The 15937-nt window shown below is 40.4% G+C and overlaps 1 protein-coding gene across 4 annotated transcripts in view; it reads left to right on the top strand.

Moving 5' to 3' along the window:
• FBXL20 (F-box and leucine rich repeat protein 20) overlaps window positions 1–15937 on the top strand; it is a 65167-nt gene that overhangs the window by 24115 nt on the left and 25115 nt on the right. For all 4 annotated transcript variants that reach the window (XM_041001393.1, XM_041001394.1, XM_041001395.1 and 1 more), the window contains exons 2-4: window positions 3330–3391; window positions 11527–11581; window positions 14951–15025. In XM_041001393.1, coding sequence (XP_040857327.1) covers window positions 3330–3391; window positions 11527–11581; window positions 14951–15025 — 192 coding nt within the window. The remainder of the gene's footprint in view (window positions 1–3329; window positions 3392–11526; window positions 11582–14950; window positions 15026–15937) is intronic.

The following is a 15937-nucleotide window of genomic DNA, read 5'->3' as shown; positions in this document are numbered from 1 at the left end:
AAGAGAGATGTTTACAATGGCCACAGCTGAGTCAGTGCAAAGCTGTGAGCCAAGCAATTCTTCCAACTGTCCCATGAGGCTGGATGGGCCCATGGTCTTTGGTTATCCTCCACTGTTTTCTCAGACCATAAGCAGGAAGTTGGATTGGGAAGTTGAGCAGCCAGGCATTAACCTATGCCCATAGGGACACCTGCACTGGCAGGTGGAGGATTAATCTATTATGCCAAAGTGCCCCAGATTCATTTATTTGGAAGGTAGAGTTACAGAGAAAATGAGTGATCTTCATTCTGCAAGTCTGTTCTCTCCCCCACCCCCACCTCCTGTACCCTGCATCAGCTGGTGCTGGACAAGAACTTGGAATTCCATTCAGATCATCTCCCATGATGGTTCAGGGGCTCAAACATTTGAACTATCCTCTTCTGGTTTCCAGGTGGAAGCTTAACTCACTATATCAAGATGCCATTTTCTCTGTTTTAAAACTATGACCATCAGGTCCAGGGTGATGGCTCAATTGGGAGAATTCTACTAGAGAAAATACAAAAGCTACTGTAGGGCCAACATTGTGGCTCAGTCATTAAATCCTCACCTTGTAAGTGTTGGGATCCATTATAGGCACCAGTTTATGTCTCAGCTGCTCTACTTCCCATCCAGCCCCTGCTTATGGCCTGGCAAAGCAGTTAAGAATGGCCTTGGGAGACCTGGAAGAAGTTCCTGGCCCCTGGCTACGGATTGACTCCCCCCCCCCCCCCCGACATTGCATCCACTTGTAAAGTGAACCAGTGGTTCTGTCTTTCCTCTCTGCAAATCTACTTTCCCAATAAAAATACATAAAAACAAAAATAAATAACCTTTTAAAAAAAACCCTGTTGCTTTAGACTTTATAGTGTAAAATGGAGTTGCTGTTATCCTAACTGCATTCTAAGCAGCAGAATTGAGGACAGAATAAAGAAGTGACACACTGTCCTTGAAGACACTTACGAAATTACACACATTACTTTTTCTTCTGTTTCATTAGCCAGGATATATTTACCGAGTCATATTAAGCTGCAAGGAAATCAAAGACTTTTTACTTAACCATAATCATGAAAGTGGGGAATTCTGTGACATGTTGTATAAACCTAGTAATATTTAATATATTTAATATCAATTGATATTGATATTTCTGCAATTTAATGTATTTACATTAATGTATTTATTAAAGTATTTAACAGTAGGTCAGATCTTTTTCTTTTTAGGAGTTAGTAACTTAAAGCAGCAGGGGTTGCTGTTGAGCAAGTATTTATTTTCTTTGTTCTGTCTACCCCTTTGCATCAAAATTTTTACATCAATAATTATGTGAATGGACAGCAGACTAAATCACTTAGCTTTCTAGAAAACCTAAGAAATTAGCATGGTTGTCCAGTATTCGCCTGCTTGTTTAGGTGATGCTTTTCCTTGAAATGAGAAGAGTAGTTGAGATGCACTCACACTTTACCCCCAACTACTTCGTTGTAATTGTATCATATCTCTTAACATAAAACCTGATTGTCTAATAAGTTTAAATTTCAACATTCACTTCCTTTATAAATAAAGTATGTAAAATCTTGCAAAAATTTATTGTGATTCAGTATAGACCTGATCTAAGTTTTTTTGACTTTTTGAGTGAGAAATGAAAAATTTGGATTTTGCTGCAGATATATTCTGTGGCTTTTGTGCAACATTTGTTTTACAAATAATATCACAAACAGGAGTGGAAACCATTTGGGTTTCCTAGAAAAAAATCCACATGCAATTGTGTGTCTGCTTCTAGGATTGCTTTATAAGCTCCAATGCCAGGTTATTTAAATGATAATAAAATATTCCAGTTATGTATTTCTTGAGTCTTGAGATTCTCTCTTTACTTTTTCTGGCTCATTAGTTCTTTAGGATGTATCTGTATACCCTGGGGGAGAATCTTAACAATACAAATACTGGGGCAGACAGACATTTGAGGGTAGGCATTCAAGATGCCATGCAAGATCTGCATTAGAGGACCTGGGTTCAATACTTGGCTCTGGCTCTTACCTCCAGCTTCATGTTAATGCAGACCCAGATCCACAGTGGTGATGCCTCCGGTGATTGGGTTCTTGCTGCCATGTGGGACACTTGGGCCAAATTCCTTCTTTCCAGCCTCTAGCCTGGCCTGATTGGACCATACTGGAAATTTGGGAGAATGAACCATTGGATGAGAGTTGTGTCTGCTGGCCTCTTAAATAAATAGAATACAAATAGTCCTTCTTTCCTCCCCAATCCCAGTGTCTAATTCTATAGGTTTAAGTGTGGCTAATTAGAATTTGCATCTCTAAGGCATGCTCATTAATGCAGTTGGTGAAGTACATTACTTATGGGCAGTCTGAAAGGGCAGGAAAATATATACAGGTGCCTCAATGAGCTACCATGTTCTTCATGTGCACCATAGTCTGCCATCCAACACTCCAACCCCTACACTGAGGAGGACCAGTTCTCCTAGGTGGGCTCATTGACCCATAAGCCTCAGGGGTCAGGGATCCAGTTTGGCCCTGGGTCTCCTGGCCCATGTCCTTGGGTCCATCTGTGTGATGGGTGCTGAACCCATTAACCCCAGGAGTTAGGGGATCCAGCTTGGCTCTGGGTCATAGTGGGTGTCTAGTCTGTGAGCCCCAGATAGTCATGTGATCTTGAGCAGTACCACATTTCCTTATCCTGTAAAATGAAGAAAGTAGGGATGGTTTAAAAACATTAATTCAAGTACATGAAACAGTATCTGCCTCATTCTTATTCTTCTGACTGCCGTTAATTGTTTTTCTCTAAATAAAAGGAATGTTCAATGACTTAGACATCATTTTCTAGTCCAAGAGTCTCCTAAATCACAACTTTGAAGGCCCAGCACAGTAGAAATTTGATTTATATTTATTATTTTTTCATTGGAAAGGCAGATATACAGAGAGAAGAGACAGAGAGGAAGATCTTCCGTCCGATGATTCACTCCCCAAGTGAGCGCAACGGGCCGATACTATGCCGATCTGAAGCCAGGAGCCTCTTCCGGGTCTCCCATGTGGGTACAGGTTCCCAAAGCTTTGGGCCGTCCTCGACTGCTTTCCCAGGCCACAGGCAGGGAGCTGGAAGGGAAGCGGGGCTGCCGGGATTAGAACCGGCACCCATATGGGATCCCGGGCGTGCAAGGCGAGGACCTTTAACCACTTGCGCCACCGCGCTGGGCCCGAAATTTGATTTATAATACAATTTTTTTAGCTCTTACTTTAGAAAGTTATGTTTAAACTATAATACTATATTAAGTAACACTAACACATGATTTTTTTTTTTTTTTGCAGATGTTCTCAAATAGTGATGAGGCTGTAATCAATAAAAAACTTCCCAAAGAACTACTATTACGGTAAGTCTGAATATTGAATTTATGTTTGTTTTTGTACATGTGCATCATATTTGTTCACTTGAAAATTTTTAGAATTGTCTTTACTTTTCGTAAGTGTACATAGTCTTTTTTAAAATATATTTTAATTTTGAATTCTGAATTACATGGTACAATTTCGTATAGGCTGGGATCCCTACCCCCATCCCCAATGTTTATCGTCTTTTATTTGCATTCTTAACCTTATGTCTGTTTTTTATGCCTTCAATTCATGTATTTATTGCTGGGATTTCATGGTGAGAAGCCTGTGGAATAATATCATATTTCTTCTTTTACACTACCCTGCAATGTATAAAATATCAACTACAGTGTATTGATCTATAACAGCCATACTCAATTAGACAACAATGGGAGTTGATTCCATTGAAATATGTATGTAAAGATAATTAAAGTGGAAAATTTTATGTTCTATATATATTTATTTAAAGATTTATTAATTTTTTATTGGAAAAGCAAATATACAGAGAAAACAAGAGAGAGAGAAAAAAATCTTCCAACCGCTGGTTTACTCCCCAAGTGGCCACAATAGCCGGAGCTGAGCTGAGCTGAAGCCAGGAGCTTTTTCCAGTTCTCCCAAGTGGGTGTTAGGTCCCAAGGCTTTGGGCCATCCTCTACTGTTTTCCCAGGCCACAAGCAGGGAGTGGAAGGAAAGTGGAGCAGTTGAGATATAAACTGGTGACCATATGGGATTCTAGCACATGTAAGGCGAGGACTTTAGCCACTGTAGCCACCAGGTCAGGCCCTAATGTTTCTTTGTATGTAATACTGTTTTTATAAACTCATATCCATAGAGAATAATGTTAGCATACTGGGTTCAAGATTTACTAGGAGTGGTTCTTTTAAAATAGTTAATGTTATATGATCACTTTGGTGCATCATTTGTTTCAGTTTAATTCCAGAATAGTCTCATCCTTCAGAATGAATTTTAGGTTTTCTATGCTATATAACATTAACATAGTTCACAAGTAAAAATTATATCATCCATGATGTCTGATCCCATCATTTTATATAAGAAATATTGTCTTTAGTTTCTGATTATCCTTACTTACATCGACTTTTTTTTGGCAAATTAAATGTTACTGTCATTGTTATTAATTGTATATTCACAAATTTCTCCTTTTTCTTCTTTTTGACTAAGGCTTTTTGAGTTGCTTTTTATTTAGAAAGCAAGTTAATTTCATGTATTTCACAATATAGATTTAGAAGCATAGGGGCTCTTCCCTTCCCACCTACCCCCAAATTTATTGATTCTTTTGTCAGTCTTACTATATGTTGTATAGTTGTGAAAGTTACTTTCAAGTTTAAGTAGTAATATATATAACTGTGTTGACCAGTTTTCTCATTGTTTCATTCTTGTGTACAATGTGATGTCTTTTTTTTTTTCCATCTTATATTAAGTGCTTTAAATAGTGATTCTGGGATCTACAATTATGACTTCCCATGCTTAATATCAAACTGTCCCTATACAGAATGTTATAGAGACTGAAAAATGGTATGGAAAGATTACAGCCTTTATTTGAAAAATTATTGAAGTATGTGTTTTATGTACATCTAACAGATCTACTTGACTTATGTTTTTTCAGTGTTGTATTTCTTTTTTTTTTTTTTTTTAAGATTTATTTCTATTATTATTTTCTCATTGGAAAGGCGGATATACAGAGAGGAGAGACAGGGAGGAAGATCTTCCGTCCGATGATTCAATCCCCAAGTGAGCACAACGGCCTATGCTGTGCCAATCCGAAGCCAGGAGCCAGGAGCTCTTCCGGGTCTCCCACTCGGGTGCAGGGTCCCAAAGCTTTGGGCCTTCCTTGACTGCTTTCCCGGGCCGCAGGCAGGGAGCTGGAAGGGAAGCGGGGCCGCCGGGATAGAACCGGTGCCCATATGGTATCCCGGGCGTGCAAGGCGAGCACCTTAACCACTACGCCACTGCGCTGGGCCCTAAAAATAATCTTAAGAAGAAGAAAATATTACTTTTATTTTTTGCATTTTCCTTTTACATTCAGTTTGAAACTGTCATACTTAAACAAAAGTTACTTACATGTTGGCATCTCAACCAACAACACTACAGTTACCAGGATCAGGAGATTTTTGCTGTCATAACGCCTATCAGTAAATCTACAAACCTCATTCAGATTCCTTAACTGTCACACTAGTAAGCTTTGTTCTGACTCAGGGTGCTAATCTGGGCAGGTTCCTTAGTCTTTCCTTTGTCTTTCATAATCTTAATACTTTTATTCAATATGGCTGTCAATTTCATAGAATCTTGTTCAATTTAGCTTTGTCTTTTGTCTCACACATTCTCATAATTAAAATCAGGTATATATTTTGGCAAGTGAACTGTACAAATAGTCTTGTAACCTTTTCCATTTACTGTAACAGAACATACATGTAATGTTAATTTTAATCAGTTAGTATATCTTTCATGTAAACAATGTAAAGTGATTTTTCTGTTTGTAATTAGTATATTTGCAGTTATGTGGATGTTCTTTTACTCATTTTTGTCTCTTAATTTTAGCATCAGTTTTCACTGTAATTTATTAGAGTTTCTATTTGGATTTGTTTCCATTTTGAGTAAATAAAAGGGCTTTTCTTTCTTTTCCATTTGTAGTATGAACTGTTAAACACTTCATTCTGTGATTTGTTTTGTTACTGTCATTATTTTGTTGCTCTGTTTTTCTGTGTCTTTAGTTTGTGTGTATATCTGCTGTATCTGTTAGCTCTACAGTTTAGTGATTACATAGTATTAAGTTTGGACAGATTTTTAAGTTGCATGTTGCAGCATTTGATCTAGCATGTGTTAGTGCACAGTGAAAGAGCTTTGTTAGAACCAGATGACCAGTGAATTAAGCAAGTGTTTCCTTTTAAGTTTAACTTACTTACTGATTGGCCTTTTTTTCCTTTTCAAACAGATATTATAATTAATGATTTAGCAGGCTGGAATGCGCTGTTTGCATAATGTAAAATTGAGAATATGTTTCTTCAGAGCAGGATCATGTGCCCTTGTCTGGGGATAATTCTTATAAAATGAATGTCAGTGTTTATAAGACAGTGTTGCTATTTTTGTTCCAAGAGTCAATGTGAAGTGACTTCTTTGCCAAAGATTTCTTGTTAAGTGATACTGGTAACTATAAAAAGTGAAATTAAAAAAAAAATAGTGAAATGAACTCATCAGACTGCATGAACCTACAAAATACAGTTTCAGAAAGATTAGTACTTAGATTGTGAATTTTTTTATTATTTTACAACTCTTGGGGGAGTTCAATTATAATTTTTATGTAAGTAGATAGGAGAAGAACCTTCTGAACTTTAAGGTGGACGCAGTGATTGATTATCTGGGCTTTTCTGTTCTTGGTTTTCCTTTATCTAAAATAAAAACCAGATGGGCATGTGCACAGCTGGTAAGACATAGCCTGGGGTACCAATATCCCATATTGGAGTGTCTTGAAACAACTCCCGGGCTGAGCCATTACCTTTGCCTCTCATAGTGCACATTAGCAGCAAGCTGGATGGCAAAGGAGGCAGACTCCATCCCAGGCACTATAGTATATGGGATGCAGGTCTCCCAAGTGGCAACTTAACCCACTGCATCGTAGTGCCTGCCCCTCAACTAAATTTTAAGAAGGGTCATATTGATCCAGGGATCCAGGGATTTGGATTCTGGTGGTAGTGGCAACAAGTGTGGCCTAGTGGGGGACTCAGGCCAGATAGCCAACGGGCTGATGGGGGCCCGCAGGTAAGCTCTGTCCAGTTCCTCCAACAAAGGCAGCCCATGCCTTGCCATGGGGGTGCCTCTCGATGCCCCAGAACCCTCTAGGACCTCGTCATGGGGCTGGTTGGACACACAGCCAGACTGCAAACCTTCTCACATCCCCGTACTGCAGGGTCCTCCGCTGCCACAGAGGTTGGGCGCTGGCCTGGCCTGCACTCGGCTACCCCCAGGGCTGTACCAGACTCCTCAGTGTGATGGACCAGACCAGCTGCCCCACCTCCTACCCCACTAGACCCCAATTCCTTCTCCCTCTTCTGTGTGACCTTAACTCCCTCTGCATCGGGGAGTTCCCCTGACCCCTGTCTACCTCTGAAGCACCTGACTTCATGGGATCAGGCCCTTCAGGACCACCAGGCTCAAAGGGGGACCTGTGTTGTCCATCCTGGTCGAGGGATGACTAACATTATTATTATTATTATTTAAATATTTATTTATTTATTGGAAAGGCAGATATACAGAGAGGAAGATCTTCCGTCCGATGATTCACTCCCCAAGTGAGCACAACGGCCGATGCTATGCCGATCCAAAGCCAGGATCCAGGAACTTCTTCCGGGCACCCCACATGGGTTCAGGGTCCCAAAGCTTTGGGCCGTCCTCGACTGCCTTCCCAGGCCACAAGCAGGGAGCTGGAAGGGAAGTGGAGCTGCCTGGGCCAGAACCGGCGCCCATATGGGATCCTGGTGCGTTCAAGGCGAGGACTTTAGCCTTTAGGCCACGCCGCCGGACCTATGACTAACATTGAATGCCTTAGAGGGCCTTAGAGGAGCCAGGCCAGTTCTGGTGTGCTGAGGACCTGTGACTAGCTGAGCCTCTGACAGTAAAGCTTTGCTCCTGCCAAAAAAAAAAAAATCATATTAGAAGATGTTTGTGCCCCCTCACAACCACCTCATTGAAATCTAACAAGCAGGGACCTGATGTGGTTGCCTAGCAGCTTGCCTTGAATGCACCAAGATCCCGTATAGGCGCTGGTTCTAATCCCAGTGTCCCCGCTTCCCGTTCAGCTCCCTGCTTGTGGCATGGGGAAGCAGTCAGGATGGCCCAAAGCCTTGGGACCCTGCTCCTGTGTGGGAGACCTGGAAAGAGCTCCTGGCTCCAAGCTTTGGATTGACTCTGCTCTGGCCATTGCAGCTACCTGGGGAGTGAACCATTCGAAGGAAGATCTTCCTTTCTGTCTCTCTTCCTCTCTGTATATCTTTCTCTCTGTATATCTGACTTTCCTTAAAAAAAACAAATCTACCCAGCAGTGTGATAATATCAACGATAGAAATTTCTTAGAGCTGTTCAACCAAAGGACAGGGGCTTTCATGAGCAGCTTAGAATAAAAGCTCCAGTCTCTTCCACTATTTCCGGCACGGGCTGACCTGTCTCGAATGTGCAGTCTTTCAAGTATGTCAAATAATAATTAGTTATATTCCCTGAACTATTGGTGCAGACATTCAGTCTCTTGATTTGAAAGTATTTAAAAATAATTCCCGGGCCCGGCGTGGTGGCGCAGTGGTTAAGGTCCTTGCCTTGCACGCCCGGGATCCCATATGGGTGCCGGTTCTATCCCGGCGGCTCTGCTTCCCTTCCAGCTCCCTGCCTGTGGCCTGGGAAAACAGTTGAGGACGGGCCAAAGCTTTGGGACCCTGCACCCGAGTGGGAGACCCGGAGGAAGAGGCTCCTGGCTTCGGATCGGCATAGCATCTGCCGTTGTGCTCACTTGGGGATTGAATCATCGGACGGAAGATCTTCCTCTCTGTCTCTCCTCTCTGTATATCTGCCTTTCCAATAAAAAAAAAATAATAAAAATAAATCTTTTAAAAAAAATTCCCAAGAAAACATGCACCAAAGAAATTAAGAGTAAGCAAGCAAGAGATATATAGACATTGTAAATAAACAATGCATAGTAGGCCTTTGGTCCAGTGGTTCAGACGCCACTTGGGAGATGTGCGTTCAGTATTGGAGTGTCTGAATTCTAGTCTTTCTTGACCTTGTGGTCCAGCCTCCTGTTGATACAGACCCCGGCAGGCAGCAGGTGATGGCCTTGGATCCCTGCTACCCACAAGGGAGATGCGCATTTAGTTCCCAGCTTCTGGCTTTGGTTTGACACCTAGCTGCTTTCAGCGTTTAGAAAGTGAACTGCTGAACTGAAAGCAATCTCTGTTTTTCTCAAATAAAAATAAATAAATGGCTTGTCTTAAGGCATTGTTTAATGAAAATCTGATTCAAGTTGAAGTTTAAAATCTAACTCATTCCAACCGGAATAAATTTGAATATGTATCATGAAATTGCCACTTGGCAGTGATTTATTATGAATATGCCAGCCAATTTCTTTGACTAAGCTGAGCAGTGACTCTGATAGTTTGATTTGTGTTATACTTACTTCAGTGAATGACTATAACATGTGCTTTTATATTACATGTTGTATATGTACTTAGTCAAGAGAATTTATACTATAATTATGGAATGCAGTCAGACTACATTTGTTAAAAGTGTACAAAAACTTGCAACCCTGAAGAAAATTCAGACCTGCATTTGTTGACTAAAGACTGCTTTACAGTCTTTATAGCACTATTTTATTCTAAACATGTGAAGTATTTTGGAGGACTTATGTAATTTATATGCAAATACTGTGCATTTATTATAAAGGACTTGAGTATCTGAATTTCAGAATCGAGAGAGGGTCAGAAATTCTGGAACTGGTCCCCACGGATAACAAGGTGTGATTGAATATGAATATCAGTATTGTTTTCCAAGCTACATGCAACTATTGCTTTCTTTTTTTTAAATTATACTGGCTATCCTGGATAGGATACTATCAGAAATCAGTCTCTAAATGTTAATATTCCTTTCTGTGCAGTAATGAAGTGTATTCAAAGCATTATGCTAAGATTTTTTAAAAAAAAAATTTATTTTATTGGGCCCGGCGCGGTGGCGCAAGTGGTTAAGGTCCTCGCCCTGCACACCCGGGATCCCATATGGGCTCCGGTTCTATCCCGGCGGCCCCGCTTCCCATCCAGCTCCCTGCCTGTGGCCTGGGAAAGCAGGCGAGGACGGCCCAAAGCTTTGGGACCCTGCACCCGCGTGGGAGACTCGGAAGAGGCTTATACCGGCATGGTATCGGCCGTTGTGCTCACTTGGGGAGTGAATCATTGGACGGAAGATCTTCCTCTCTGTCTCTCCTCTCTGTATATCTGCCTTTCCAATAAACAAAATAATAAAAATAAATCATTAAAAAAATTATTTGATTTTATTGCAAAATCAGATACACTGAGAGGAAGATCTTGCGTTCCATGATTCACTCCCCAGGTACTGCAATGGCCAGTTTATGCTAAGATTTTTATGTGCAGTGTTTGAAGTCTAAAGTTGTTTATATTTGAGGCTCAGCTGGTCTTCCTTATTCCTTTGATATTCCAGGTAGGAAAGAAAAAAGGGAAGGACAAAAGCACAATATGAAAATACGAATCTACATTAAAAGTCAAGGGTTCTCCCACTTGGAGAGTGAATCTTCGGACGGAAGATCATCTTCTCTCTCTCTCGTCCTCTATGTATATCTGACTTTGTAATAAAAATAAGTAGATCTTTAAAAAAATGAATTTTACCTTTTCAAATAAATATCTCCATTGTTAAGTACATCAAATAAGTAACAGGTGTTGCTAAATAGTGTTAAACATTTAGCAGGAAAGTCATGGAGTAATAGAATGTGTGCCCTGCAAAGGCAGAGATGTAGATCTTACGTCCGCTGGTTCACTCAAGTACTTCCTTGCTTCCCTGTCACCCACATGGGAAGTCTAGCCTAGTCCCAGCTGTTATTTGGGGGAATAAACCAATTAACAGATGATCTGTGTCTGTCTCTTGACTTCTCAATTTTTTTAAAATGAAGAGTTAACATTTTATAGCTTTTTTATTATATTAGCTTATTTTTATCCATTTTATTTGATAAAATTATTTAGAAGGAATCTCTCTCCTGGCCTATTTCTTTGATAGGACCTTATGAAAAATTTTAGGAAAAACTTAGGACGGGACTGTGACTTTAGTAAATATTTTAGGGAAAAAAAAAACTTTAGGGAAAAAATTTCCCTTCAAAAAAAAAAATGGTATCAGCAATCATTTTCCTTTGATGTAATTTATCCAAGCTTAGGTACAGCATTTCTGTGTATGTTATCAGTTACAGAATTACTTTATTTCACTGTTCTATGCAGGCAATAGTATCCTTGTAAACTGTTCAAGATTATGGGTAAATGTGTATGTATGTATATAACATCAGTTATTTTTTTAACATCAATTATTTATAGGTTGAAATAAAAGACTATCATACAAAAAGTTTGTTTTTCTTTCTTCTTTATAGGATATTTTCTTTCCTGGATGTTGTTACCTTGTGTCGCTGTGCTCAAGTCTCCAGGGTAAGCATAATTGACATGTCTTAGAGGGACCATTTCCTAATGATGATAATGATAATAGCGCATGTGGTGGACTAACCATTTACTTTATGTGTTATTTGCTTTTTATGCTCCAAAACATAAATATTCCAGCCGTAGAATTCTCAGACACATCCAACTTGGTGATGAGATTGTACCATATTTACATATACACATGCTATCTATAACTCTTAACTCGTTTTCATAATATAAACAAAGGTTAAGGTTTTCCATGAAAAATCATGAACATCCATTAAAGGTTAGGCTTTGCTCAAAATTGTGGTAAAATTCTGTTTTAGTTTGTTTTATACAGACACATAACTTTTTTTTTTTAGATTGATGTTTTTTTACATAAATTTTCAGATTTCCAGAGAGAAGAGAGACAGAGAAAGATTTTCCATGTACTGGTTCATTTCCCAAATGGCTGCCATCTGAAGGCAGGAGCCTCTTTCAGTTGTTTTACTTAGGTCCAGAGTCCCAAGGCTTTCGGCTGTCTTCTTGTTTTCTCAGGCCAGAAGTAGGGAGGTAAATGGGAAGTGGAACAGATAGGTTGCATCCAGTTCCCATATGGGATACCGACACTTTGAAGTAAAGGATTAGCCCATCAAACCATGGCATTGACCCAAAACTTACTCCTCCCCCCTTTTTTTTAATTGGAAAGTCAGATATACAGAGAGGAGAGACAGAGAGAAAGATCTTCTGTCTGATGATTCACTCCCCAAGTGGCTGCAGTGACAAGTTGAGCTGATGATGAGCCGGGAGCTTCTTCCAGATCTCCCACATGGGTGCAGGGTCCCAAGGGTTTGGGCCATCCTTGACTGCTTTCCCAAACCACACGCAGGGAACTGGATTATAAGTGGGGCCACCAGGACACAAACCAGCACCCATATGGGATCCTGGTGCATGCAAGGGAAAAACTCCAGCCACTAGGGTCCAACATTTAGCTTTCATATGTCTAATTTTTCCCCCATATCCTTAACTCAACATGATAGCTAAATTTATAAACCCCCCCCCCCAAAAAAAGGAAAAAAAGAAAAGAACAAAAAAAGTGAAAATAATCGTAGAGCAAACCATATTCCCTTCCTTAAATCTTTCTTTCCATTGTGCTTTACCTATATTTTGTCAGTTAATATTGCTATGGCAAAATGGTGAACCATCATAATTTTATAGGCTGCTGGTAATATAGTAGTTGTGGGAAAATTGCCTTATGAACCATTTCTAATCTCTTTTGTAATGCAGATATGTAGTAGTTAATAAAATGAGGGTGTTGAGCCTGGTGCACCAGTGTAGCCCCACCTACAATATGGCATCGCATACAGGCACTGGTTCAAGGACCAGCTGTTCCACTTCCTGTCTAGCTCCCTGCTTATAGCCTAGGAAGGCAGTGGAGGATGGCTTGGGCATCTGTACCCACATGGGAGGATAGAGGAAGTTCCAGGCTCCCAGTTTTGGACCAGCTTCACTCTGCCCATTACAGCCATTTGGAGGGTGAGCCAACAGATGGATTTTAATGATTTTTTTAAAGATTTATTTCTTTTTATTTGAAAGGCAAAGTTGCACAGGTACAGGGTCCCAGGGTCCCCATATGAGATCCGGCACTTGCAGGGCGAGAATTTGACCACTGAGGCAAGGCACCAAGCCCGTCCCTATTTCTTTTAAATGCAGAGTTACAGAGAGCAGGATAGTCAGAGAAGTCTTCCCTCTGTTTTTTTCCCCAAATGCCCACACCAGGCTGGATCCCTGACATACCAAAGAAAGACCCTGGGTACTTTTTATGTTTCTCCCAAATGGATGCAGGGGCCCAAACACTTTATTTTCCAATTCTTTCCCAGACATGTTAGCAGGGAGTTGGATGAGAAATGGAGCAGCCAGGTCTCAAACCAGCATCCATATGGGATGTTGGCAATGTAGGCCATGGGTTAACTTGTTACATCACAATGTTGGCCCCAGTGATTTATTGCGTGATATTTCTTCCTTTATTCTTTGTGCTCCAGACATGGTCATTATTAACCTTCAAGTGAATGTTTTTTCCTGTCTTCTCTTAAGGTTGAGGTCATCATCCCGAAACAAATACTTAGTTCAGTGTCTAAATCTGTGTAGTTTGCAGAATCTCACCCCAGGAAGGCTGATTTTCATGACATTGAATTGTGTTCATTTGCAAGGATCATCTTCCTTTAAGTGTATTAAGTTTGAGGAAAGACAATACAAATTTTCCATTAAATATGGATTTTTTTGTTTTAAATATGGATTTTTTTTTTGTACTTGAAGCTTTCAATGTAGATTCCAAAGAGAAACCTGTTGTCCCTAATTTTATTTTGAGTCTCTGTGTTTCTTGTTGTAAAGTACTGTAATGAAATGAGAAATGTCATACCAAATCAGAAATACACTGTAGGCCAAGAAGCTCCTTAATGTGTTATTTTAAGATTTATTTATTTTTTATTACAAAGTCAGGTATACAGAGAGGAGGAGAGATAGAGAGGAAGATCTTCCATCCGATGATTCACTCCCCAAGTGAGCCACAACGGCCAGTGCTGCACCAATCCAAAACCAAGAACCAGGAACTTCTTCTGGGTCTCACACGCGGGTGCAGGGTCCCAAGGACTTGGGCCATCCTTGACTGCTTTCCCAGGCCATAGGCAGGGAGCTGGAAGGGAAGTGGAGCTGCCGGGATTAGAACCGGCGCCCATATGGGATCCTGGGCGCGTTCAAGGTGAGGACTTTAGCCGCTAGGCCACTGTAATGGGCCTAGAGGATAGTTAACTTGTTGAACAGTTGTGTGACAAGTCTTAAACTATCAGTTGTAACAAGTTGAAGGGAAAGATGATTCAGTGACAGACATACCTGTGCAAGCAAACTACTGACAAGAAAAGCATTAAGTACAGAGAAATATCCACAACCTCAAGTCCAGCCAAGTGATCCTGTGCATTCCAAATGTATATTGAACAAGCTGTATTCAGCATGCCATCCCCTTGCTCTGGTTTCGCTCTTAGCGTTTTCCCAGTGCAGGAGTGGAGCTTAGACCCAGGGGAGTGGAGATTAGAAATTGAACTTTCTAGTTTGAAAACACTTTCTGGCTACGATATTCATCGTAACCCCTAATTTCCCTGGCTTCCATAATTGAAAATTTTTGCAGCTACCAGCTTCTGTGCCCTCTCATGTAATGAAATTATCTGATTGGAAAAAAAATAATAAATCTGGATTCAAACGAATGCTGATAATTTAGGAGTTAGCGGTTGGACTGAGATAATTTGTGGTCTATTTCAATCATTAATTCGGTTGAACTGTGACTTGGTATTACTGGCTTTTCCTCTTCATTCAGCTTTTGCTCATTTCTTTTCTTTTTCTTCAATACAGGCCTGGAATGTTCTGGCGTTGGATGGAAGCAACTGGCAGCGCATTGACCTGTTTGATTTCCAGAGGGATATTGAGGTATAATTATGTGGTGTGTGCCCTCATTTCTCTTGCCGGTAATTACAGATGAAAGAGATCAGCCCCAACCATGTAAATCTAATTTTCCCTAAAGAGGGAAACTATGATTTTCAGTCCATCTGAACTCCATCTGAATCTCCAAAGTTCCAACTGTTCCTTCAGCTTTTGAGAATGAGCTGACATTTCATTGAGGCAATAAAAAAATATTTAGAATTAGTTGGTCCTGAGTTAGGAGCAGATATTGTTTGATTTTGTAGAGGAATGTAAACTGCTCATTTTAAGGAAATTATTTCATATATGTTTTACTGGGGAACACGTGGAATTACAACTTGGTGGTATTGATATTTGCATGTATTCTTGAAATGAGATTCTTTTCTCTTAAGATTTACTTCTTTGAAAAATAGAGGCACAGGGGCTGACACCATGGGTTAGTAGGTTATGCCCATGCCTGCAGTGCCAGCATCCTACGTGGGTGCTGGTTCAAGTCGTGGCTGCTCCATTTCTGATCCAACTCCCTGCTGATGTGCCTGTGAAAGCAGTAAAGAGTGGCCCAAGTACTTGGGCCCCACTGTATGCATGTAGGCATTCTCATCTGCTTTTCCAGGTACATTAGCAGGGAGCTGGATCAGAAGTGGAGCAGCTGAGACTCCAACCATTGTTCATAGGATGCTGCTGGCACATCAGGCAGTGGCTTTATCCGTTGTTCCACATTGCCACACCAAGATGAAATTATTAAGGTTGCAAAAACTTTGTAGCCTACTTATGTCTTATTGAAAAAGATAGGTAAGACTAAAATTTCGCAATTAAGACTTCATTTAATGTCCTTGGGACACTACAGATAATTTTTGTGGGGAATGAATGAAAGAAGTCCTTTATTAAATTGTCTTTATAGTCTTTTTTCACTCCCCACTC

The sequence above is a fragment of the Ochotona curzoniae genome, unplaced genomic scaffold (assembly GCF_017591425.1).
Source record: "Ochotona curzoniae isolate NIBS_2020 unplaced genomic scaffold, NIBS_Ocur_1.0 scaffold_2453, whole genome shotgun sequence".
In the NCBI taxonomy this organism is placed as follows: Eukaryota; Metazoa; Chordata; class Mammalia; order Lagomorpha; family Ochotonidae; genus Ochotona; species Ochotona curzoniae.
The sequence above is the reverse complement of the archived record's forward strand: the minus strand, read 5'-3'. Positions and strand labels throughout refer to the sequence as shown.